This window comes from Hyalella azteca, unplaced genomic scaffold (assembly GCF_000764305.2).
Source record: "Hyalella azteca isolate HAZT.00-mixed unplaced genomic scaffold, Hazt_2.0.2 contig90, whole genome shotgun sequence".
In the NCBI taxonomy this organism is placed as follows: domain Eukaryota; kingdom Metazoa; phylum Arthropoda; class Malacostraca; order Amphipoda; family Hyalellidae; genus Hyalella; species Hyalella azteca.
This window is the reverse complement of record NW_025930451.1, coordinates 140,479-164,620: the sequence shown is the minus strand read 5'-3', so window position 1 is coordinate 164,620 and position 24,142 is coordinate 140,479. Positions and strand designations below refer to the sequence as shown.

Below are 24,142 nucleotides of genomic sequence, written 5' to 3'. Positions count from 1 at the left end.
ATAAATTCTTAAATCATTAATGATTTAATGTCAAATATTAGCAAAGACGAAAAGCTAAATTTCAACTGCAACTCTGGTCAGTAGAGAATGTACTAAACCGTCGGAATAATGTGTTAAGATTCTTATTTGTGCGAGACTGGCCCCAGCTAAAAATATACAAACAAAAATGAGCGGCATTTGTTATTCATTCAAGTATTACATCTTAAACGAGGGACGATTCCAACAGGGCGGAAGTTTGCAAAGGATGGAACACCCATGAGACCAACTTAAAGCTGCCTTTCGCCCCCACTTGTTGTTTTTAGAAAATTCCTCGTCAAGTATAAGGTTGGATATTACGCACATGTGTTTTATATTTTTCCTTTTTTTTGTTTGTTATTCAGATGCATTTCAATTGCAGATACCATAAAGCACAAACATTGTCTGTTTCTGCATGATAGTTTTGTTTTGTTTCTTGAGTAACATCATAACTCATTTTCTTGTTATTGTTGTTTTTTACTGTATTCAGATCTTCAAGGGCGATGACGCCATTTCATTATTCATCAGGCCCTTGTGATTTTTTCACACTTTATCATTTGTGCCTTAGTATTTCGCCCTTCACAAAACTTTCAGGCAAAATGAGGGATGAGCGTTGAGCACTCAAGGCCTCAATATACTGGAACGTTTCTGTTGCTTTGAAATAAGTTTTGGTGTCCGTAAACTTTTTCTAAGATACTTTTGAGATCATTCGGAGATACTGAGATGACATTTTCATCTTGAGTGAAGCATGTGAGGATCTCAAAAGTTTATTAGAAAAAGTCAACATGATACAAGAGTCATTAAAATTTTCGATGGAAATCAGCAATTGGGAGCTAAACTCTCTCGGACTTTTATATAAAAACAAACTGTACGAAACGAAACTGGTCACTTGGGTGTCCCATCCTATACAAGCTTTTTGAATTTGTATAAAGTCTTTATAACATTGTACGTTTGGTTCTGGGCAAAGATTTGCTCTCATCTCGCATCATAATATAGTAACGCAAGCACGAGAGCTTCGCGCAAAATATGGCATATATAGATTTGATCATAAACATATTATAAATCTCAAGAGTACGATGGTCTTCTACCAGTACGAAAATTCGTGTATGGTAACGCAATCGATTGTGAAGAAGGTTGAGCAAAATTAACATTCTGAAAGGAGCAATTTTATTTGATGAAGGACTAAATTAAACTAAACTAAACTAAAAACAACTAAAGCACTAAACAACTAAAAGCACTAAACAATTAAACAATAAACAAAAGCACATGCTTTATTTACTTTGATATAAATCGCATAAACGTTTTGGCTAATCAAAATAATTTTCTAGCTCAGGATTTCTACTCGATTCTGACGTCGAATATTAGACTGATAGTAACTATAAAGTAAGAAGAAATGTTAGCCTCAATATCCCTCTAAAAATATAACTAATATATGATTTCCGAAAATTTTTTCGCACTTGTAGAAGTGCCCCGAACTAGGATTGTTATTTTACCAGAAATAATTTTAGATGTTGTGCGGTAAATAACCTGGATCTTGGCCAGACCTATGGGTCTTGACAAGACCGAATGACCTTGGCAAGACCTGTTGCCACAGATTTCATTAAAAGCTTCTATAATATTTAAGGAGCAAATGAAAGAGATATTTCACATCGTAGCTAAACAAGAGGTGGCTATAATATTTGAAATTGATATTTAGTCCTGGTGCTTATTAGGTTACTATACCGCGTGCTGGTGCGTCACTCGGTAATCTATAATCCGTGATGACAAACTTTGGCTTATAAATTAAATTTCGCGCAACATGATCGATTTCAAAACCGTTGAAAAGCAGATCATATTACTTATAGTAGAGATGATCGTCAGTGGTAAATTTATTGCGAGACAACAGTTAATCAGCAACTATAACATATCACCTTAAAATTATTTTCTTATCATATCAGGAAAAGATATAACCTTAAATTTATTGCTGATAAATGCCCCGTATTTGGTCCCGTCATCATCCCTGGGCCAATCATCAATCATTTACGTATCTTATCACACATTCCAACATCACCCTTACACGCTCTAGCGCTGATTGAATATCATCCTATATAAGAAGTACAGGAGCGTTAATACTATCAGAATTAAAACTACTAGAGGTAGTACTTAGTAGTAAGAGGGAACAATATCTACGAAAAAAATGTAGCATAAGTACTAATATTTCAAATTAATAGGAGAATAAATTCCTCTTAATTAACTCCAGCCCTCTTCGAACAAATCTTCGTTCACGGAAGTGTGAGCTTGGACATAAACTCGAGGACTGAATCCTTGAGCCAGTCAGAGAACAAATGGACGTTTGTGAAGACAGGGACGGAGCAGTCCACGGTCCGGGACGACGAGGACGTCACGCCCGACACCGTCCACGCTTCTGTGACGCTTTCGTTGACGAGGTTCTGCAAGAACGGTCCTCCTGACGAGCCTCCCACAAGCAGAACTGAGCCACCGCCTGCAGAAACAGGTAATGAAATTAAAACATTAAGTAAATTTTAAATATAATTATTAAGCTGATAATTATCATTAATCCCATACCTATTTCCGGTCTATTGAGGAACCGAACGTATCTGCCTCTGGATAGCAAGTCAACTTTTGTGGACCACGACCTCGTCCTGTACTTCACCCCCGCTCTGGACTTCAGCCCTGCCGTGGACTTCACTTCCGAGCGAAGCTTCACCCCTACCTTGACCTCACCTTCCGCCCCAGACTTCACCCTCTACCCAAGACTTGACCCCCGCCCAAGAATACACCCCGGTCCTGGACTTCTTCTCATCCCGTTTCACCTCTAAACACTCTTGTCCAGTTCTCAGCTAATAACTCTGTCCAGCCGTAATTCTTGTCACTTGAAATGAAGACAACTTCGTAATTAGTTATGCTACTAATATTTTTCAGCTCCCAGAGTGAAATATTCATAATTAAATACTAATCCATGATTGACCTCTGCCCTCGGCGCAGAACTGCGACTCGGAGAGCTGCAGTGTAGGACACTCGTTGACCTGCGCCCGACACTCGGGCGACACTTTCATCCCCACGACCTCGAACTCGAAAGTAGGCTTTCCGAAGCTGCGATTGAATGCCTGTCGAGAAATTTTCAGTAAAGCTCGCTACAAAAATTATGTGTCGCGTCACGAGCAATTAATTTCTCAAGGAAAAAGATATTAAAGAGGGTAAAACATGCGTAATTTGTGTCATTTCAAGATTCCCAGTGGCATGTCGATAAAATTGTTGATAGAATTGAATAGAATGGATGCGTCGGCACTGAAGAAATAGGCCCGTGGCCTGATGTCGATCCCTGTACTTTTCGAGACCTAATTTACAAAGGATCCGGCCTTTTGAACTAGATCTTTTCATAACTGACGATTGTTTGAGATAGCTGCTGGACTTGTTGCAAGGTCCGTAAGGTGCTAGCCATTTCATGACTGAACATATGCTCCTGCATAGCTTTGTCTAGTCTGTTCTTAAACGCGTTCATACGATGCCGTCTGGAAGGCTGTTCGAGATAGCTGAAAAGCCTTGGAAAAATTGTATGATTAAGATATAGCGAGGTGCATGTGAGTACGATATAGCGATGTGCATGTAAGTACGATATAGTAAGGTACATGTAGATACGATATAGCAAATTGCATGTAAGTGCGATTTAGCGAGGTGCATATAAGTACGGTATAGCGAGGTGCATGTTAGTAGCTAGGTTCTCCAGCGAACATCTTAGAAGCTATACCCTATAAAAATTTAGAAGCAGCTGTCGGTCGGGTTTCGGTTGCCACTCTCGGAATAGAGATGAATCAGATGTGGAAGGCCGCCTCCCCTAATCAGCCGCCCAACAGGTGCTATTTTGGGTAGTTCCATGGTAAAAAATATAAGGGTCAAATGACACACGAAATCAGTGGCTGGTCAAGCCACCATTGGCTTGCTTTGCTCAGTAGCTGGCATGAGTTCTTAGCGCGAGCGTGACAAGCCTCTTATTCAAAAACCCATATACGATGCAAGAGTAGGCGCAGGAGTTTCCACGCGTGCGTTTCACCACTCAAGCATTGCGTGTACGTCAACGTGTGGGCGTTACGTTTTCTTGATTTGAATGTTTTTTTTTCTCACGCAAATCGCTTCGAAACTTTTGGGACCATATTTTGAAATGAAATTTCACGGTCGCGCCAGCGTTTACGCGAGCTTCATTACGCGTGCAATGATTGTCCATTGGCACGAGACCTTTACGCGTGATTAACTAACACGCGTGCGTTGCGTTGTCTTCGACCCGCATGCACCGCGTTCGTGTCAAGACGCTTGCGTTACATTTCATTGAAAAGCTTGCCTTAAGCTTGTGCGAACTCCCTTGCGATATGTGTACATGAACAAGCGTTTATTACTTGTACGTCAAGATGCGTGTATTGCGTGTGTTCACCAAAGAACCAAAGTTTTAGAGGCAGGTGTACCAAAACAATCCCCTTTATACTCCCTGATAAGGAGTGGGAGGTTGGTTTACAACTACCCGGCTTGAGACAAGCATTGAGAGGTAGTTCGGATTTCGGACGCGGAGGCACCGCGCTGAGCCTAAATTGAGCAGGGGTTTACTGGTGTTCGTCCCATTCGGACGTCGGTTGATACACGCATCTCATTCGAATTGTGTAATCTTATCGTGTATAGTGGAGTCTACGTCATGCAAACAACTCAGTGTTATAAACTGAATATTACTGTTTTTGACACTTTTAGATATACAAATTTGTTACTTTTTGCTGTTCAGTGCTTTCTAAAGTGAAGTTCGTTGTAATAGGTACTTTTCGTCGGCAGGCGACATTTATCATGACTACCAAGATTTTTGCAATGGTAGAAATTTTCAACTTTGGGCATGCCGACAAGATTTAAGCTGCTCCTGTTCATATGCTTAAGGTTCGAGTTTCAAAATCATCACGTCAACTGGATCAATTGTGTAATTGAAAGTTCAGCATTGCCTACGATGCTACTTAACCTACAGTCTGTGCGTGGTCAGGATGTGGCTAGTCTCACACTACTGGGCGGGCCAGCTGATAGACGATAGAACAGATTTGCAAAGCGTATTACGATTATTCGCAAGTAAGTAGTTGCTTTTGTTCTGTTCTATCTACGCAATTTCGTTGTATCACCAGGTTTCAATCTGGAGTTACATTTAAGTATAAAGATGAATTTGGTTATTTCTGAATAACTACAAATTATACGAGGATAGATTCAGGAAATTTTTATCGAGCTCAGCAATATTGGAATGGTATTAGAAGTTAGAAATGCTTTTATTCTTCATTTTGCAGCAGTTGCAAGCAGCATTTTCAGACCCCGGTAAAATTTTTTGCTAGACGAATGGTTTCTTCAACAAAAGAACTGTTCAGCCAATGGCATATGTCAGCATGCTTGAGCTTATTGCTCAAGCAGAAGAAAGCTGATGAACTATCGCTTACAAAGAGCCCCTCTGTGAGCAAACATTTGATTTGAGGATTTCCATAACTATCGTATATTCACGATCGCCCCAAGCTCGACAGGTATTTCACAAGATTCCGTTTCGGCGCTTATTTCGATCCGGCAACCGGAACCTAAAGCAGACATAGAACCGCTATTTTACACGCTAGGTGAGCGTTGGGCGTCCTTGTGCCAGCGGCTTACAGGAATAAAAATTTCGATAGGGTGAGGTGGGCAGCGTGCGTCAGACGGAGGGCAGCGTCAGGCGGAAGGCAGAGTCAGGCGGAAGGCAGAGTCAGGCGGTGGGCAGAGTTAGGCATTTTTTTTTAATAAGGCCTCCCACACTCACCATTCCAACAAAAAGGAATTAATTTTATTAATTAAAAACAGGGAATGGTTTCATGTCAATGATCAGGGCCCCGACCTTAACGCCTCTGATGGTGGCCTACACCGACTCCGAGAGTCACTGAGCTGTGACGCGAGCGTGCCGAGCTGCGGAAGCCACGGCCACGGGCCCATCCCAAGTCCTCTGTCGGCCCAAATCCGCGCCAAATCCGCGTTAGGCATTGGGCGTCGTCAGGCGGTGGGCAGCATCATGCGGTGAGCAGCGTCAGGCGGAAGGGAGCGTCAGGCGGTGAGCAGTGTCAGGCGGAGGGCAGCGTCAGGCGGAGGGTAGCGTCAGGCGGAGGGCAGTGTCAGGCGGAAGGCAGCATAAGGCGGTGAGCAGCGTCAGGCGGAAGGAAGCGTCAGGCGGAGGGCAGCGTCATGCGGTGGGCAGCGTCAGGCGGAAGGCAGCGTCAGGCGGAAGGCAGCATAAGGCGGTGAGCAGCGTCTGGCGGAAGGGAGCGTCAGGGCGGTGGGCAGTGTCAGGCGGAGGGCAGCGTCAGGCGGAGGGTAGCGTCAGGCGGAGGGTAGCGTCAGGCGGAGGGTAGCGTCAGGCGGAGGGTAGCGTCATGCGGTGGGCAGCGTCAGGCGGAAGGCAGCAATAAGGCGGTGAGCTGCGTCAGGCGGAAGGGAGCGTCAGGCGGTGGGCAGTGTCAGGCGGAGGGTAGCGTCAGGCGGTGGGCGGCGTCTGAGGGCAGCGTCAGGCGGAGGGCAGCGTCAGGCGGAGGGCAGCGTCAGGCGGAGGGCAGCGTCAGGCGGTGGGCAGCGTCAGGTGGAGGGCAGCATCAGATGGAGGGCAGCGTCAGGCGGAAGGCAGCGTCAGGCGGAGGGCAGCGTCAGGCGGAGGGCAGCGTCAGGCGGTGGGCAGCGTCAGGTGGAGGCAGCGTCAGGCGAAGGGCAGCGTCAAGTGGAGGGTAGCGTCAGGCGGAGGACAGTCGCGTAACAATTATAAGAGCTAGCACAAAACAAGGTTACGGATGTATCTCCCTTTCTTCTGACGCAGGGAACTACACGAACAGAGAACTACCGGAAGATGATCGCTTGAGCAGAGTGACTGATGTTGCTACAGATTTTGCACTCCAAACAATACTTGAATATCTTATCTTTAAATGATTACTTAAACAATTTAATACTCAAGTCAGCAAGAAAGAAACTGCACTCAATTTCACAAAGACTGGTAATCAAGAAATGATAGGTGAACAAAAGCAGAAACCAATGAGGCATAACAAGCATACACATGCACGGTAAGTCGAACACCCGCTCAAGCCAACGCGGTACAAGCAATTGGAAGGAATCATATATATTTAAACGATTACTTTCAACACCAACTGAGACACTTGGTCAGAGACCGAGAGCATTGTTAGGTGTTGTTCAGGAATAATGTCCCTGGCTACGACGAAATTAGTCATCAGTATTCACATTAGTAATGCTTTACGTTAGTGGTAGCTAATGGTAATATCGCAAATGACTTTAAAATGGACTAAAATTGCTGTGTAAATTTATTAGCGTAGTAAATAGATATATGCAATGAGGCACGAGGAATAACAATGAGTAATCACATTGATTTTTTCGTTGGCTATAGGGTCGCCGAGAAATGTCGTCCTGACTTGTTAAGTAGCTCGTCTGTAAATGATTGCGCATGTCAACAGCGTTTGCCTGCAAAAGAAACTGAGCCCAACTCCAGCAAAATTACGATTCAAGTTATTTGAATATAAACCATCGGAGAAAAATGATTTTCAAATTTGTTTGTCTCGTGGAGATGAATAATTGATAATCTTGCCACTACGGTGCTACAAGAATCAGTAAACATGTCCGAGTGTGAAAAAGGGAAAGACAATGTAAAATTACAATTATTATCTAATAATTTTAGTAAAAACCGTTTCTAAATTGTAAAATTATTTGGGAATAACGAAGTTACACTGCAGTATCTATTTCCTATTAAGTATCATTATATTACAACTATCGAAATATGCTTAATCCGAGCCGTTCTTACGACGGCATCGACGCGGGCGTTGAGCTGGGCGTCCGCCACGCAGGCGGGATAGAGCTCCGCGCTGTACACCAGAGGCGTCTGGAGCTCCACGAGCGCGATGTCGTTGCGGGGGCTGCGGCCGGTCTGGTACGAGGGATGCAGGCGAATTTCTTTCACCTAAGATTAATAGTATTATATTTAAGATGGATTGAATGCAGAGAATATTGGTAAATACATGGAATGCAGGCGAGTTATTTTCAGCTAAGATTAATAATATTATATTCAAGACGGATTCAAAACCCGCACTATCGTTAAGTTATAACAAGGTGGAACATACCTGCGCCTGCAACACGCGAAAACTCTGAACATGAGTACAATATTGTCTTAGCACAGATTATGCAACACAACAAATTTTTAAAAATTTTGTGAGATTTTAATGAATACATTGCTACGAGACCAAATTGAAATCAATTAGTGAATCAAATCAGCCAGTTATCATAAAATATAATTGCGCTGCATAAGTTCCCTCACTGCAGGAAGCCAGAAAGTGGAACAAGGAAGCGGCACAAAAAACAATAAATTAATAAAGAAATACTCCGACTACTATAACCAAATAGGCATCAAGGATTGGATGAAATATCTTTTGTTAAAACGAGCGTATGTCTTGTCATCAATGAGCAATGTTATCTCATGTCATCAATGAGCAATGTCATCTAATGTCATCAATGAGCAATGTCATCTCATGTCATCAATGAGCAATGTCATCTCATGTCATCAATGAGCAATGTCATCTCATGTCATCAATGAGCAATGTCATCTAATGTCATCAATTATGTCATCAATGAGCAATGTCATCTCATGTCATCAATGAGCAATGTCATCTCATGTCATCAAGCAATGTCATCTCATGTCATCAATGAGCAATGTCATCACATGTCATCAATGCCCAATGTCAATCTCATGTCATCAATGAGCAATGTCAATCTCATGGCATCAAGCAATGTCATCTCATGTCATCAAGCAATGTCATCTCATTTCATCAAGCAATGTAACTTTTGTACAGCAAGTGTGCAAGCCACTAAACAGTGCCAGATGACACTCAGTTTACTGAAGCAGCATTTGTCCAAATTTCTGGCAAAATGTAGTTAATTTCCCGTGCCCTGACCGAGTCTCGCCTCTTCCAATTTAGCTCATCCATTAAATCCTTGAGGTATTCAGCATAGGTCAGGTAATCAACTCATCTGAATTTGTTCCGTCATTTTATTCGCAAAAATTGCTTTTAATTTTATTATTTTGTTAAATTATTATTAATTTTAAACTGTGTTTGGTTTAGGTATGAAAACAAAAGCAAATATATATATATATATTTTGTTACTCCTAATTTAGTATGCCCATTCATGAGTGCGTAAATCCGAAAGATCATTATTATTAGGACATTGTTACTTCCACATTCATGTGAGTGTACGAATTACGCACCTTTAGCCTGGAGTGAGCGGCTCCAACCTCAACCTTGAGACGCGTCGTCTCTATGGCTTCAGTGCTGGTTTCCGGGGTCCTGAAATAATTATATCATTGAGTTATTATTTATTGAGTTTCATTAAATATTGTGAGGGAGTAAATATCTTTCAACTTCGATGGAATGAGCAACAACGCGTGATTACACAAATGAATATTATAAATATTTATAAAATAGGCCTTTTTACGAGCCGTAGATCATCACCCAAGCATACCCTGCACTGCATCCTAACGTACGGATGTGTACAACTGTACTTTCATCTGTACATATTCCTGCAGCGTACAAGCGTACGTAGGCACTTGTAAGTGTGGCTGGTGACACAGTTAGCTGCCGTCAACCCACCTGGTGACATAATGAGCGGCCGTCAACCCACCTGGTGACACAGTGGGCGGCCGTCAGCAGGTACACGGGGGTGATGACAGTGGCCGTGCAGGCGTGGGCGTCGTCACGTAGCAGACTCGCCACCCACGGCCAGCGGTTGCGCGGTCTATCGAAGTCTTGGGTGTTGAGCACCGCGCCTGTGCTGGCGTAGCGCGTACGGCGACCGCAGACTGAGGAGAGAGAGGGGTGTAGTGATGGGCGCAGAGTGGCCAGGGGCGAGTGTTGAGGGGCAGAGTGGTGAGGGGAGAGTGGTGAGGGGAGAGTGGTGAGGGGCAGAGTGGGGAGGGGCAGATTGGTGAGGGGCAGAGTGGTGAGGAAGAGTGGTGAGGGGCAGAGTGGTGAAGGGCAGAGTGGTGAAGGGCAGAGTGGTGAGGAGCAGAGTGGTTTTGGACTTTCCTTATAGATGCCGTCGGGATAGGACGTGTCGCGGTTGGCTCTCGCTGAAGTAAATCGTTGAGGATTATTTTTCTTTGTTCGCCAGTTGTTTATTCTATAGCCTGGGCCCAAGTGATGTATATAATTCAGTGTTTCGGCGTAAAATGAGGGAAGTCAGTAAAAAAATGATTATAAATAGTTCAGTGTGAGAGTGACTCAAAGTGTTCATAAAATTACTCCTTTTTACATAAAAAGTACTTGGCGACAAAAACAATCTGTAGAATGAAATTAAATCATTCAATACGTGAAGCAGTGAAGTGTTTTCATTAAATGCCGAGTGTTTACATTAAATCATAGAAACAAATGAGAGTTGAGCTGTAGTAAGCGAGTGAAATTGCAAGTGTGCTCGAATCCGAAAGTATTTATGATTTCTTGACGAGCCCACAGCGTGGTATGTGAGCCCTGCGGTTCGAGCTCTAGGTTTTGTGGTTTGTGACTGAGCTCAGTTTAATCCAGTGATATCCAGTGTAATAGTGTAAAATATCCGGTGTAATCGTATAATAAGAAAAACAAGGTGAGATTACTAAATAGGATATGATGCAAACCCCTATGGGTAGTTCATGTATACTTTCAAGGAACTTTGTAAAACGGTACTGTACTACAATGTAGCGAATGCCGGTTGTTCATTCATCTAACCTGTTCAGAATTACCTATTTATTTCCTTATTCGGCTCGACCTGACCAGAGTCCCCTATGAATGTAAGAATTGCATGATGAGCATTTGAAAAAATTTAGTAGAAAGCTAAACTAAGCTGATCGCAGCCATGAAAGAAAAACCTAAACTAGTGGGTTGCAAACCCGGTAATGCTGGCTTCACCTCCACCCGTGCCACCTCCCCTTCTCTTGCGGCTAACGGTACCCTTGTCTCATCCCCTACCCTTCCCCCACCCTTTCCTTAACTTCTAACGATACCTCTATCGCCAGCCTTACCCTTGCCTTCAGCCCTTTCAGTACCCCATCTCATCCTGCTGCCTTTCCCCCCTCTAATCTAGGCTCAAACGCTCAAATCACGTAAGCTACGGCCACCGCACAAACCCCCGAGAAGTGCGACTCCGAAGATAGTTAGACACCGTCCCTTCCAACTCTTCCAACCCTACCATCGATACCATCTACCCAAGTTGCAGAAGTGCCCTCAAGCAGGCCATTAGCAAGGAAAGGTTTAGCTGGAAGTAACTGCAAAAAAATGTGAACCCCGGGAGACAGGGCGATGGCTGCAGATTTTCACGTCCCTGACTGTGCTATAAATTCTGTACCTACGGAAGCGGGCATTCCCGAGGGTGCGAAAAAGGAAAGGATTACACGAGGGTGCAGGACTGCACACTCACAAGCCCCACCATCACATGAAAGACTGGGCAGCGATAATGTGGCGGAAAACACTGTTAGAAGGAGTGATGAAGACGGTAGTTTTTGGAGAAGGAAAGGAGTGACGACCTAGCTACTAAAGTGAGTGGCCCATGCGTACGGGACACGGACGCGCGGGAGGGGGGCCACGAGGTTACCGTCAGGGCTTTTTTTACAGATGAGGAAGCCAATACAACAACAGATGCAGCAACTGGAACTAATGCAACTCCAGATGAAGGAGCTACTGACCCAGGGACACATGACTGAGCGGTGTCGCTGCAGGTAAGCGCACCAAGAAGGGGAGAGTCTGGCATTCTGCTGGCCAACATCGAAAGGCTCTTCCCAGAAAGAGCGCGTCACAAGATTGGTATGCTGAGAGAGATGGATGACGAGGGTGGGATCTTTATGATTGCACTAACGGAGTCGCATGTAAGAAAAGATATCCTGGATTCAAAAATGCAAAAGCAATGGAAGGATTCCAACACTACCGTGCAGACCGGAAAGAAGGGAGGAAGAATCCGAGCAATTTTTTCACCTCTGCAACTTCTTAGCAAGAAGCACGGTGGAGTTGAGGTCGGAATATGGTAACTCTGATGGCTTTGTTGGATACGTGCTACACCTCCACATAAAAGAACTCGACCTCTGCGTAGCCATAGGCCGCCTGCTCGTCCAGCAGAAAATTTCAAGAAAATCCTTAAGGAAAATGAGACCAGGGTGGCAAGACTGGGTGACCCAGCCCCATGGGGGACTTCAATATGCCACGTATTCGTTAGACAAGCCCTAGCGGCTCGGAGGTTGATGACCGAGACAAAAGTCAAGGAGCCTAACTAGTGAAGTTTGCAGTGGAACACTTGCTCAGTTAGAAAGTTCAGCTGCCGACAAGGGAACACAATATCCTCGATCTCTTTTCAACTAATAATGAAAGAATGGTGCTTGACGTTCGGGTTGAAGAAACCTCACTGTCCGACCACCGCCTGTTGATGGTGGATCCGACAATCGGAACTGATACCCAGCCCAGGATTATTCCACAGATGGGACTGGTAGGACTTAATTTCCACCATCGAAGAACGGATTCGGAGGCAATTTGGAATGAACATGACGTAAGTGATTGAAGAGAAGAGTTTCACGAGATGAATGCAGAAGACATTTACACATACTATGTGAGAAATTAGCACAGGTGTGTGTACGTCATACCCCGAGAAAAATGGGCCTCAAAGTCCGCAGCATTCCGGAAGACCGTCGAATCCTCATGAGAAAGCGCAAACGATTAAACAAACAATTAGTTGAATCCGCTAGTGACCTGATATTACAGAGACTAGTAGAGCTCCACAAGGGGACTGAAACAGGTTGCAGGACTCGCACAAGATGGAAGAACAAGCTGCCGGGGAACGAGTAATTGAGGTTATCAGAGAAAACCCTAATTATTTTTTAAAATACGCCCAGCCAAAGGCTGAAATAAAGACGCCAGTCGGCCCGCTGAAGGATAGGGATGTCATAGTCGGAGATGACCAGTGCAGGTGTGTAACTAGTTACACTGGAATTAGTGTTAGTTACACTGGAATTAGTGTCCAGTAACCCACGCTACTCAAGATAGGAGAACGAAATCGAAGTTCTCCAGGAGTTGCCAGGCGGAAGGAGGTTAGAGAACATCGAGCTTGGACCAAAAGATATAGAAATAGGCATCAAAGAACTGGCGACGTTCTCAGCAACAGGACTGGATGGAATTCCGGCGGTGATGTTGAAGAAGTGTGTTGGGGCACTGAATGATCCGCTCACAATGCTCTGGAAACACTCGACGATGGAGAGAATTATTCCTGAGCGCCTCAAAGTGGAACTGATAACTCCAATCCATAAAGGAGGCCCGAGGGACAGACCTCAAGATTACTGACCGGTGACCTTGACCTCAAAGGTGATCAAGGTTTTTGAGAAGGTAGGGGCCAGGAGGCTTGTCCAGTATATGGAAAAGGTTGAACTTTAGAATAACGGACAACATGGTTTCCTGCGAAATCGTTCCTGTTTGTCACAGTTATTGGATCATCATCACCACCTTGTGGCCTTACTGGAGGAGGGAGCTGGCGTGGACGTGGTATACCTGTACTTTGCTAAAGTTTTTAATAAAGTTGACCATGAGAAGCTCCTCAGAAAGTTCTGGATGTTGGGGTTAGGAGGAAGCCTGTTAGGGTGGATCCACAATTTCCTTTCAAATAGACTACAACAAGCTGTTGCAATTTGAAACTCAAAATCGAGAGAAGCGAGGGTGAAAAGCTGAGTACCACAGGGCTCCGTACTCAGAGGAAGAGGACCGATCCTCTCCCTCTTCGGATGAGGAATAGGACCGATCCTTTTCCTCATTCACATCGCCGATTTTGATTCGGAGCTTACTCACGCATCTACATCTTCATTTGCAGACGATACAAGAGTGCTGATGAGGATCTCAGAGAACCTAGAGTGCGAGAAGTTGCAGGATGACTTGTTGACAATCTACGATTGGGCCCTTGTGAATAATATGCAATTCAACGGTTCTAAGTTCGAAGCTATGAAATAAAGAGTCGACACAGAGACAGGGATGCCACATCCCTACTTGGCATCGAATGGCACAAAAAGTTGAGAAGCAACTTGTTCGAGATCTCGGAGTGTTGGTGTGTACTGATGGAAATAGTCGCGCGAAGCAGACAATAGATGGGTAGGATCTGGAGGACATTTCGAACGAGAGAAGCAGCACCAATGATTACACTCTTCAGAGTCATCGCGCTCCCCCAATCTTGAGTACTGCTGCCAGTTCTGGGCGCCGCTCCAGGCGGGTGCAATGCAGAAACTGGAGTCAGTCCAGCGGACCTTCACGTCCAGGATCAGCGGCATGAGGGAACTGGTGCTGAATTACTGGGACAGGATGAAACACCTTGGACCGTTCTCACTGGAGAAGAGAAGAGAGAGGTACATCATATTGTACATTTGGAAGATGATAACCGGACTGGCTCTCAACTTTGAAAGTGAGACCTCCAAAATAGTGACATATTTCAACGAAGTAGGGGGATACTGTGCAGGATCCCCCTATTTAATAACCGTGCCGCGGCCTGAGTACAGACTTTTCGGGAGTGATCACTGTCCGTGGTAGGACCGAGACTGTTTAATGCCTTACCGAAAGTGCTGAGAAGAGAGGAGTTTACCCTTGCGACATTCATGAGAGGAGTGGACAAGTGGTCGAGAAAGATCCATGATTATCCAGTTATGGGAAACTACCATCAGAAAGTGACAAGCAACAGCATCTTGCATCAGCTGGCCCAATGGAGGCAACTAGACGAACCACGTTCAACGTTTTATCCGGGACCCGAGGGCTTGCCTATCGACGACTTGGAAACGGAGGACGACGACGAAGGCGGCGCATAAACGTGACCGTGGACTTCGAAGTCTTAAACTCATCATAAGGTCATAAGGTCACAAGGATGGACAAAGTGTGAGGAGCCGATAGTGGTGAGGGGAGAATGTGATGGAGGTCAGTGTGGTGAGGGGCATAGTGTTGTGAGGGGCAGAGTCAAGTGAGGAGCAGAATGCGGTGAGGGGCATTAAAGTGGTAAAGGACAAAGAGTAAACAAGGCAATTATAGGAGGCAGAGGCTGAGGATATCACATGGGATGGAAGCCTCGGCTATACAGTATTGCAAGACTGTGACTTATCAATAACAAATTCAATAGTAGGCCGGATATCAAGGGTAAGAAAGCGGAACTTGATTATTTTACCTTCAGAATTGAGGTAGTATGGCTGACATAGAATGGCCATCTTCTTTTCAAGCCATCCATCCTCCTGTATGAAGGGCTTCCAGAATCCGTCATCGTGACATCTTTAAAAAGAGCAAATCTTAAGAAAGTTTATATTAAAGCGTGCAATTTATTATATAATAGAAATAAACCCGGAGTGTGAATCGTAACAAGGATGGTGCCAACGGAGTTTCTATGGAGAACGTTCCATCAGTCCACGAATATCGTTTTATAAAAAATTCAGCAAAACCAGGCCGACATACCTGAAATTTTTACATATAACAGATGGTTGATCACGAAGGAAGGTAAATTGCAGCAGATACTAATTAAAAATTATAGTTTCAGATCATATGTGAACGAAATGCCACTCACAGAAATGACCTGTGCATGAATACAAGCCTGACCTGACAGTCATGTCTGCAGTCTCCCAGCACGTGGCCAGCACGACGGTTTGAGGCGGGACGGTGTCGCCAGCATCACATTGTGCTGGGCTGAGAACGGACAAGAAACAAGCAATACTAAAATGAAATTATAACTTAAATGAATCAATGAAATACAATTATACACAAATATACATGGATACAGCACAATCAGTGCGACACGAGAAAGGGTCGAGTTAATTTAAATTGCTATAACCTACTTAAAATCCAGAAAGAAACGATGCCAACCGAAATGGTCATGATTAAATTAACAACATTTTCGCGAAAGTAAGAGAAAATAATAATAACAGATCTAGCCAATACGTTTGCCTCACTCATCATTCAGTGATCCGCAGGATAGAACAGCCACGCTCACATTACTCGTGGCGGCGACGCTACATCCAGAGACTGAAAATAATAATTTTTTATTTTACAGCTTCATCAGCAACGCTATCTTAACATTATAATATTTTCAAGCCATCATAAATTTGTCTATGATAAAACGCTAGTCACACTAAATATTCATAATTAAGTATTTTCTAGTAATGACGACTAGTTTTACCAGGCCTCGGCATCGTCGGTACATTCCTCTCTGTGGTCGATGAAGGCACCATGTCGGGCCTTTGTTTATCAGGTATCTTGTTCTCCTTCAGCACGCGGTTGATGGCGCTGAGAAGCGGGTATTTGCCGGTGCCACACACGCCTCTGAAGTCGTCCGTGTCCACCGACCACACGCTAATACCGGTCACGCCGTGGCTGAGCGCAAGTCGAACCTGAACAAATATTCCTATGAAATTTCATCGTCATCCGAAACGGCAAAATAAATTCACACAGGAATTTTTCATACTTCGAGCGTTCAGTAGTCCTTCTCGCCGTGCATGAACGTCTGCCAAACGCACAGTATTTTTATTACAAGGAATTGAATTATTTTACGACATTAAATAAATGTATACATGATAATAAATTCGTAGAAGTTAATTTATAACAATGAGGCCATGTTTTTCTAATGTATCATGACCAAGCCCTCACTTTAAGCCTTCATGTATAAAGATCCATAATTCAAACCAGACGCTTGCTCTAATAGAAAACATGCGGTCAGGCTCCGTAATTATTGACATTATAAACATTCACCATCACCAATTAAGATTTAGCCATAGACTCTTTTAAACATACCCTTTCCTCAATAGTTGTGACGTTGTCAAAGCCGGCCCACTTATCGTCTTTGTACATGTACGGCACTCGATGCTGCTCATGCCAGTCAATCGTCCAGCCTCTAACAACGTATTGGTTCTGTTGTTGGCGTCTGTCTTGTTCAAGCTGCATCTCGCATATCTTGCAGCAAAATACAAGTTAACCAATGAGAAAAAAAAACACGGAATATATTCACCAGCATATTAGAGACAGAAATTTATGTTACATAGTAGAATTTTTTACCGCGTATAACCAAATAACCTGTCCAATGCATGTCCACATTAAAAAGATTCTGATTAGTACGAGTCAGTCAATAAACAATTATTGTCTGCTTTAAGTCTTAATGCGTTTAAAGGGTTAGACATTCCTCGCACATGAACTCGGTTTAGATTTCAGCGTTCGATGACGTGAAAGTGAGATAAGTTCAATGACGCCGATAAGTGAGATCTCAGCACTAAATCGAAGGATTAAAAGAGCCACATATTCATGAGATTCCAACATTCAATAGGAGCTTAGAGCTTCATGCGCACATCTTCCTTTACAACTGTACTTACTTTGCTGTCACATCATTTATATTCACAATATTTTGTGACACCGAGAATCAAATATGATTTATAGTGAAACAAGAAATTGCGACGAATTAAAAAAAGAAACTTTCTGTTAAGACATTAGCTTATGTTCAATCGAGTTACTAATAACGTCAAATAGAACGAACGATCCTGGTTAATAAGTTTGGGGCTTTCATTTCCAATACGACGCAAACGATCATAACTTTTCCTTTGAATTTCATTGGAACGGGTGAACTTATTTGTTCGAAAGCTTGACATAACTATTTTCAAGAGAAGCTATTATTCGCAAGTAAAATTGACAACAAAAATTAACTTGCCATATTGTGGTACATTATAACACTAAGCTAAACATAACATAAAATAGTGCTGCCGGCGCTGAAGAGTAAGCCTGATGTGGCGTGTCGCCGATTCTTGTACTTTTCGTGAGATCTAAAAACAGGTCATTCGACCGGATCTTATCCGAACTGACAATAGTTAGAAATAGCTACTAGACTTCCACCGGGTTCGATATGGTGCTAGGCATTTTAAAATCTGAATATATATTTTTCAATAGCTTTATCTAGTCTGTTCTTGAACGCATTTATACTCGGAGCGTCAACAATGTAACCGGGGAGGCTGTTCCACATGTCGGTGATTCGAAGCGAGAAGAAATGTTGTCGCGTGGATGAGTTGCAACGCAGTTTTTTAAGTTTATAGCCGTGGCTCCTGGTGCTGGTTCTTGTTTCAAATTCTTTCTACTAAAAAATCTCTGATCCATTTGAGTAAATTACTCTCAATTCCCAAAGACTTCAATTTACGCAACAGTCGCTCATGTGGGGGCACTGTCAAATGCCTTGGCAAAATCGATGTACACTGCATCTACTGGCTCCCTTTCGTCCAGCAGGCGGGTCCATTCGTTTAAAGTAAACAAGAGTTTAGTGGTGCAGGATCTCCCGGCAGTAAAGCTATGTTGACAGTCTGATGGGAGGTGGTGAATAGTCAAGTGGTCGATAATCCTATCACTCACAACAGATTCCATTACCTTGCAAACAACACTTGTCAGAGTGACAGGGCGATAGTTACCGGGGCTATTTTTGTCACCCTTTTTGAACAATGGTGTTACATGAGCTTCTTTCGGTAAAGTTCCTTCGTTCATGGTTTTTTGAATGCATACTGTCAAAGGGCTGGCCAGGACGGTTACTAATTCTTTGAGCAATCTAGGTTGGAAGCCGTCTGGTCTACAAAGCTTGTTGGGATTTAGAGCGACCAGGCGCTTGAGAACCTCTTCTTCGTGTATTTCAAAACCTGTTAACATCGAGCCGACTGGGCGCTCCTCAATATTTGGAATACTGTTCAAGTCCTCATCTATGAACAAACTTAAAGAACTGATTAAGAACGTTAGCCTTGCCCTCATCAGAGGATATCTTTTAGTGTTTTACCTTCTAATCTGAAATACCGTCGTTTGTCTTGCACTTCAAACTAGCGCACAAAAGAGGCTTTCGGGTTATTTTTTGCATTTTGGGCAATATTTTTTTCAAAGTTTTTCACTGCGGTGCGACAGACTTTTTTTTAGCTTGATTTAAAGCTCTTGCATACAGGTTATAATCAGCATCCCTGCGATTTAGAAAATAAAGTTTGGAGGCTCTCTTCTTGGTCGTTAGCTGAGCTATAACTGTACTTTTCATCTACTTTGGCTTTTTGACTCCTCCAAGCGTAATCTTAGGTACACAGGCATCAACTGTAGACATAACCGTGTCTTTGAGATATGACCATAATCAGGCACATTCATGTCCTTAATACAGTTCGAAATATTCGCCGCATTCAATGCATCACAGTGTCTAACATAGTCGCCTTTCGCAACGTTAGAACGTTCACGCTTCCGAAGCGTCTTTTCTGCATAGCACTTAATACTGAAAAAAATTGACTGGTGGTCGCTTTTACTCAAAGGAGCCTCCTGGCAAAGCTCATCTAACATTGATTCTTCGCTAGTAAATTAGTAATCACTAGATCTAGAAGGTTTGGGGTCTGTTCACCCCTAAAAAGCTTGGTGATGTTCTGAATTACAATGAGTCTCGCGCAGACTTCAAGAAAAGGGTTGCTGGGTGATTTCCATCTTTTGGAGAGGATTCATCTGCCCAGTCTATTTCTGGATGGTTTAAGTCACCAACGATCAACGTATGAGACCCGCTGAAAGTCATGCTCGGTAAAAGAATATTTAGTACTTTATCATTACCAGAGGAACTGTTAGGTGATGTATGAAGGCAATCCTTGCCTTTTAGATAAAGTTAACACTACACTGATTCTCTAGCCGATTGATGCTCTGCAGACAACTTAACTTGCTGTGCCCCATAAGAGGTTCTTGCCCACAGAGCTCGGCCTCTACTGCACTACTCTTCATTCAAGTTATGAAATCAATCAAAACCTGGCAATTGAAATTCAACAGGTACAATTTCCCCCCCGTGATATTTAGGGAGTGTTTCTGGAATACAAATAATGTCTATACCCTCGTTTGCGATCACAGTTAACAGTTTTGTTACCTTTTTTGTTCAAAAACAGTTAACAGTTGTCTCACTTTTTTCTTCAAAACTGAATCCAAGTTCGTATAAAAACATTTTTAAACTTTTTGTACACTTTCACTTTGATGTATGCGGTTATTTCCTACATTATTTATTGGCCTGGATCTATGGACATCATTCCTACTAATTACTTGTCCTCCATCTCCTCTGACTGACCGTGAGCGGCCGGATTTGTCTTGACAGTTTGAGAGTGATTGACCTGATTTTCCGTACCTTTCCGCCTGATTCTTTCCTGCCATTTCTTGCGAAAATCCGTCCTCTCTAGAGGGGTGAAATCTTTCTTTGCAAAAACGGACATGTAATCAGAGGATTCTCCAAGCTTTCTCGCTGTCTTCAGCCCGCTCCAAACCTGAGCATGATCCTTTGCAGTCACCAACAGAGGTCTGTATGTGTTGGCAGCAGCATCCTTCGATCGTAGCCTCCTGCACGATGTAATATCAACCTATTTGCTGAGTGACTTGCTACGAAAATCTGCAATAAATGCAGTGTCAGCCATCACTTGGTCCATCGGATCAGATGCGGTACTTTCGGGAAAACCAAACCACACAAGGTTGGACTTCCAACGTTTTCTGTCAAGTAACTCGCGGGAGCTTTCGTTAGCAACGTTTTTCAGCTTAGCATTCCCTTCAGGCAGCTCATTGCGTAGTGAGCTCAATTTTTCACTCAGCGAGCGCACCATTTCACTCGAGGAGTTTATTACATCATTCAATGATTTCGACTCATTGGTGTGCTCTTCCACTGGTTTCCCGCTTTTTCGAGCACCAAGAGTTGATTTTTTGCAGTCACGAGAAAACCAATGAAGTAATTTAGTTTTCTGGAGAAAAAGGTACTCTTCTGAGCTCAACTTTGAACAGCTAATACAAATGAGCTTTTGAAAAATTCACTGGTGATTTGATTTTGCCTTTTTTTCTAGCGGATCAAGGGGACTTTTCGCCTACCTTTTTTCTTCTCTGTCCAGTCATCGTGCAATGCTCGGAAAAAAACAGGTGTAAATTTGAACTTAGTTGAGTAGAGATAAAGTTCCGTCAATACTCTGAATCAGGCCCAACAGCTGTATCCAATGGAGGGAGATACAGAGGTGGGGCTGTATAAGACAATAAAACGGAGAAAAACTTGAGTTAAAGTAAAAACCAGGTAATTGGAGAGAAAGATGCGAGTTAAATACTGAGTCGGGCTAAGTAGAGTTCAGATTCCGTCGCAGTTACGCGACTCGCAGATTTGGGAGGCGGTGATAAGAACTAGCGCTGGCCATGAGGGTTGGGAGGGTATATAAGAAGACGAGGCCTGCGCGTGCTCAATGCTCCGTTGTTCTCCGGTGCGATAGGCGTTAGCCGAGGGTTGCCAGCAAGCTACACGTTTGCCCTCACTCCTTGCATTGGCATTTGTCGGGAATAAAACACTTGCACTAGCCGCTTCTTCTCACTATTCGCACCATTTCTACTGAACTCCACTGAAATTGAGCCTTTTACTGAAATAATTTCGGTACAAAATTCGAGAGGTATGTCAAACTTGCATAGTAAAAAGTGAGAAATTTGGGACCCGCAAACACGTACGTGCGTCCTCGATCACGGCCCGCGAGCAGCTCGTCTGAGGTTGACTTAGTTAATCTCAGCCATCAATGTAATAAAGTAGTGTAACCCATTCTTACCTCATTGTATCCAACGTAGCCGATAACCTTGGTGTAGGGTCCTTGGAAGCCCGTTTTTAAGGTAGGGGCTCCGTAGTAGTTCTGTGTGTTGTCTCGCAGTATGAAGGTGTTGGAGAATAAGGGGAGGCTCACTGCTATCTTGTGAGTTGGCACTCCGCCTGCCAACACTGCGCGCAAGGCCGAGTCCTTGGCAGAAATATTCTAGATTGGTATATCTTAGTGGAAGAAACTTCATGGACATTCACACAATGAGATTAAATTTTTCTCGAATTAAGAGAAACATTCTCTGGCTATGTTAAGGCACATAGAAAATAATTTCAAATAATGCTGGCATTAACATTTAATAATGTGGCGATAAAACTTTACGGGCGAAAAATTTCACGTACGAGTAATCAAGTTATTAATAAATATATACGCATTCAACTAGAAATAGATGATACAAAATAAATTCACTACATATGGTAATTTCAATTTCTAAATACCGACCATGTTAAACGTGGCGGCATCGTTAGATTGCACTCTCTCCTCATCACTGGGGAAGAGAGGAGATGTGTGCCCGGTCTGGTCTTCCCAGCTGCCGTGGAAGTTGTAGACAAGGATATGCACCACGTCTGTGGAAGTGTTGTTGCTATGAAACAATATGGCTTGTAAGAAATGAACTTAAAAATATCGTATATCATAACGCTAACCGCAACATCGAAAGGCTGTAATTTTCCGTCGCGAAATTCCATTTATTAAATTTGACTTGCCTATTCAAAGAATCTCACCTAATACATGCATGCACAGTAATCTATGTAAAGACCAAAAAGTCATAAGGACCTGAAAAAACATCACCTGCAGCCTTTCCTATGACAGAAAGGTCGTATCCCTGCCTTAAAGTGGAGCTTCTTCCACTGACAGTAACGCCTAGGTGGTAACCAGGGGGTGCAAAAGCCTCTGAAAGTTCCTGGAATTGCAATAATTTTTTTCTAATTTTATTGTTATATATCAAATAACCGGCATTGAGTTTAAAGAAAATTATGTGGTTCATGCTTCCAGGGTTTGATGCTTATTTCGCTAGAGTTCCTCTACCATGGAACTCAAAAATTATATTACAGCGAAGAAATTGCATCGTATAAAACAAGTTAGTCACAGACAGAAAAAAATCGTGTGGAAATTTTTGTTGTGAACATATTTTTGGGTGAATTGTATTTATTTGGAGAATTTGAAGGGTATGCAACTTAATCCTACAATACTATGGAACTTTATTCAAGCTCTGGTATTTATAGACCTCAAAATGAACTCAGTTTGTAAGCATTGATGTGGAGCCTTATAGGCACGATAAACTATGTGTGTTTCAAAACAGTTCCCGCTAACCATTTCGTACCATTCAAATGAAGACCCAAAAGGTATGCGGAGAGATTCCTGCGTTTATAAAACACTGACCTGCACGAGGAGGGCGAAGTTTTCTCTGTCCTCAGGCTTGCCCTCACGGAAGGTGGGGTCCATCCATGCCAGATCAATGCCGTCCAGCAAAGTTCGTCTGTCGGGTCGATAACCAACGGTTACGAAATTTTTTAGCATATTAATGGAGATAGAAAAATACTATGGTAGGGGCGCGAAATAATATATGTCTTTTAACCATACTGAATTACACGTTCAACGGATGTTGCCAAATCTAACCTGAAGTCCGGAATAGTGGCAATTCATATATAAATATTCTTGTATATCATTCGGTCTGCATCACCACAGCGAACGAGTATGTTGTCATTCGAGATATAATATTTTAAAGTAGTAGCAATGCCGTTGTACGTATCTTTTTAAATGACATTGAATTTATTCGGTTAAAGTTTGATCTGTATTGATTCAGGCGCAAGAAATTCTCCTAATTGTTTTATAGTGCAGTTTTGGGCATGAACCACAAGAGATAAACGCCGTCGTGAGGAGAACATTTTTACTTGCTGAAGTGGCTTGCCTGATAAGGAACGTTCAACTAACGCATGAATCGTTTTTTTTGAGCCTGTATTTAATTCAACCAGTGACTTTTCAAAGCTACGTTCAAAATTTAGTGTTATAAAATGGACAAATTACTACGCACGACTAAGTCAAAAATAATACTGGAAAAATTACAACGACAGCGCAACTCACCGCAAAAAATCTAGTACTGATGAAATGAATTTTTTTCTGTTTTCCGCTGTCGCCACCATCCTGGAGAACTTTTTAGAACCTTCGTCGTAACCCCCCACGGCCACCGTAATTACGATGTTGGGATTCAGGGTTCTAAGCTGACGCAATTCGTCGTAGGCTCCTGCTTAAACGCAGTATAGAGAGGCCGATTGGCATGTTTGCATTGCAACTTATATAGAGACAAGATTCACCTCCATGATTCACCTCACTTAATTCAATTATAAGAATTGAAAATTGCTGTAGCTTGAAAAGAATACAATAGATGATTGAATGTAAACAATTTGATGTGAAACGAGAATTCTAAGCGGAATAGAGAAATCAATATTGTTTGCAACTCATATTCGACAA

General features: G+C 43.0%; 1 protein-coding gene across 1 annotated transcript in view; it reads right to left on the bottom strand.

Annotated features, from left to right (window-relative positions):
* Positions 1-1,238: 1,238 nt before the first annotated feature.
* Positions 1,239-24,142, bottom strand: part of LOC108681358 — a 38,597-nt gene continuing 15,693 nt past the window's right edge. The window contains exons 11-25 of the mRNA XM_018170376.2: positions 23,756-23,915; positions 23,054-23,150; positions 22,463-22,574; positions 22,115-22,239; positions 21,629-21,814; positions 16,839-16,997; positions 16,228-16,438; positions 16,001-16,073; positions 15,651-15,737; positions 15,229-15,329; positions 9,709-9,886; positions 9,296-9,374; positions 7,841-7,996; positions 2,984-3,122; positions 1,239-2,497 (exon numbers count right to left, since the gene is read on the bottom strand). Of these exons, the coding sequence (XP_018025865.1) occupies positions 2,277-2,497; positions 2,984-3,122; positions 7,841-7,996; positions 9,296-9,374; positions 9,709-9,886; positions 15,229-15,329; positions 15,651-15,737; positions 16,001-16,073; positions 16,228-16,438; positions 16,839-16,997; positions 21,629-21,814; positions 22,115-22,239; positions 22,463-22,574; positions 23,054-23,150; positions 23,756-23,915 (2,084 nt within the window). The 3' untranslated portion in view covers positions 1,239-2,276. The remainder of the gene's footprint in view (positions 2,498-2,983; positions 3,123-7,840; positions 7,997-9,295; positions 9,375-9,708; positions 9,887-15,228; positions 15,330-15,650; positions 15,738-16,000; positions 16,074-16,227; positions 16,439-16,838; positions 16,998-21,628; positions 21,815-22,114; positions 22,240-22,462; positions 22,575-23,053; positions 23,151-23,755; positions 23,916-24,142) is intronic.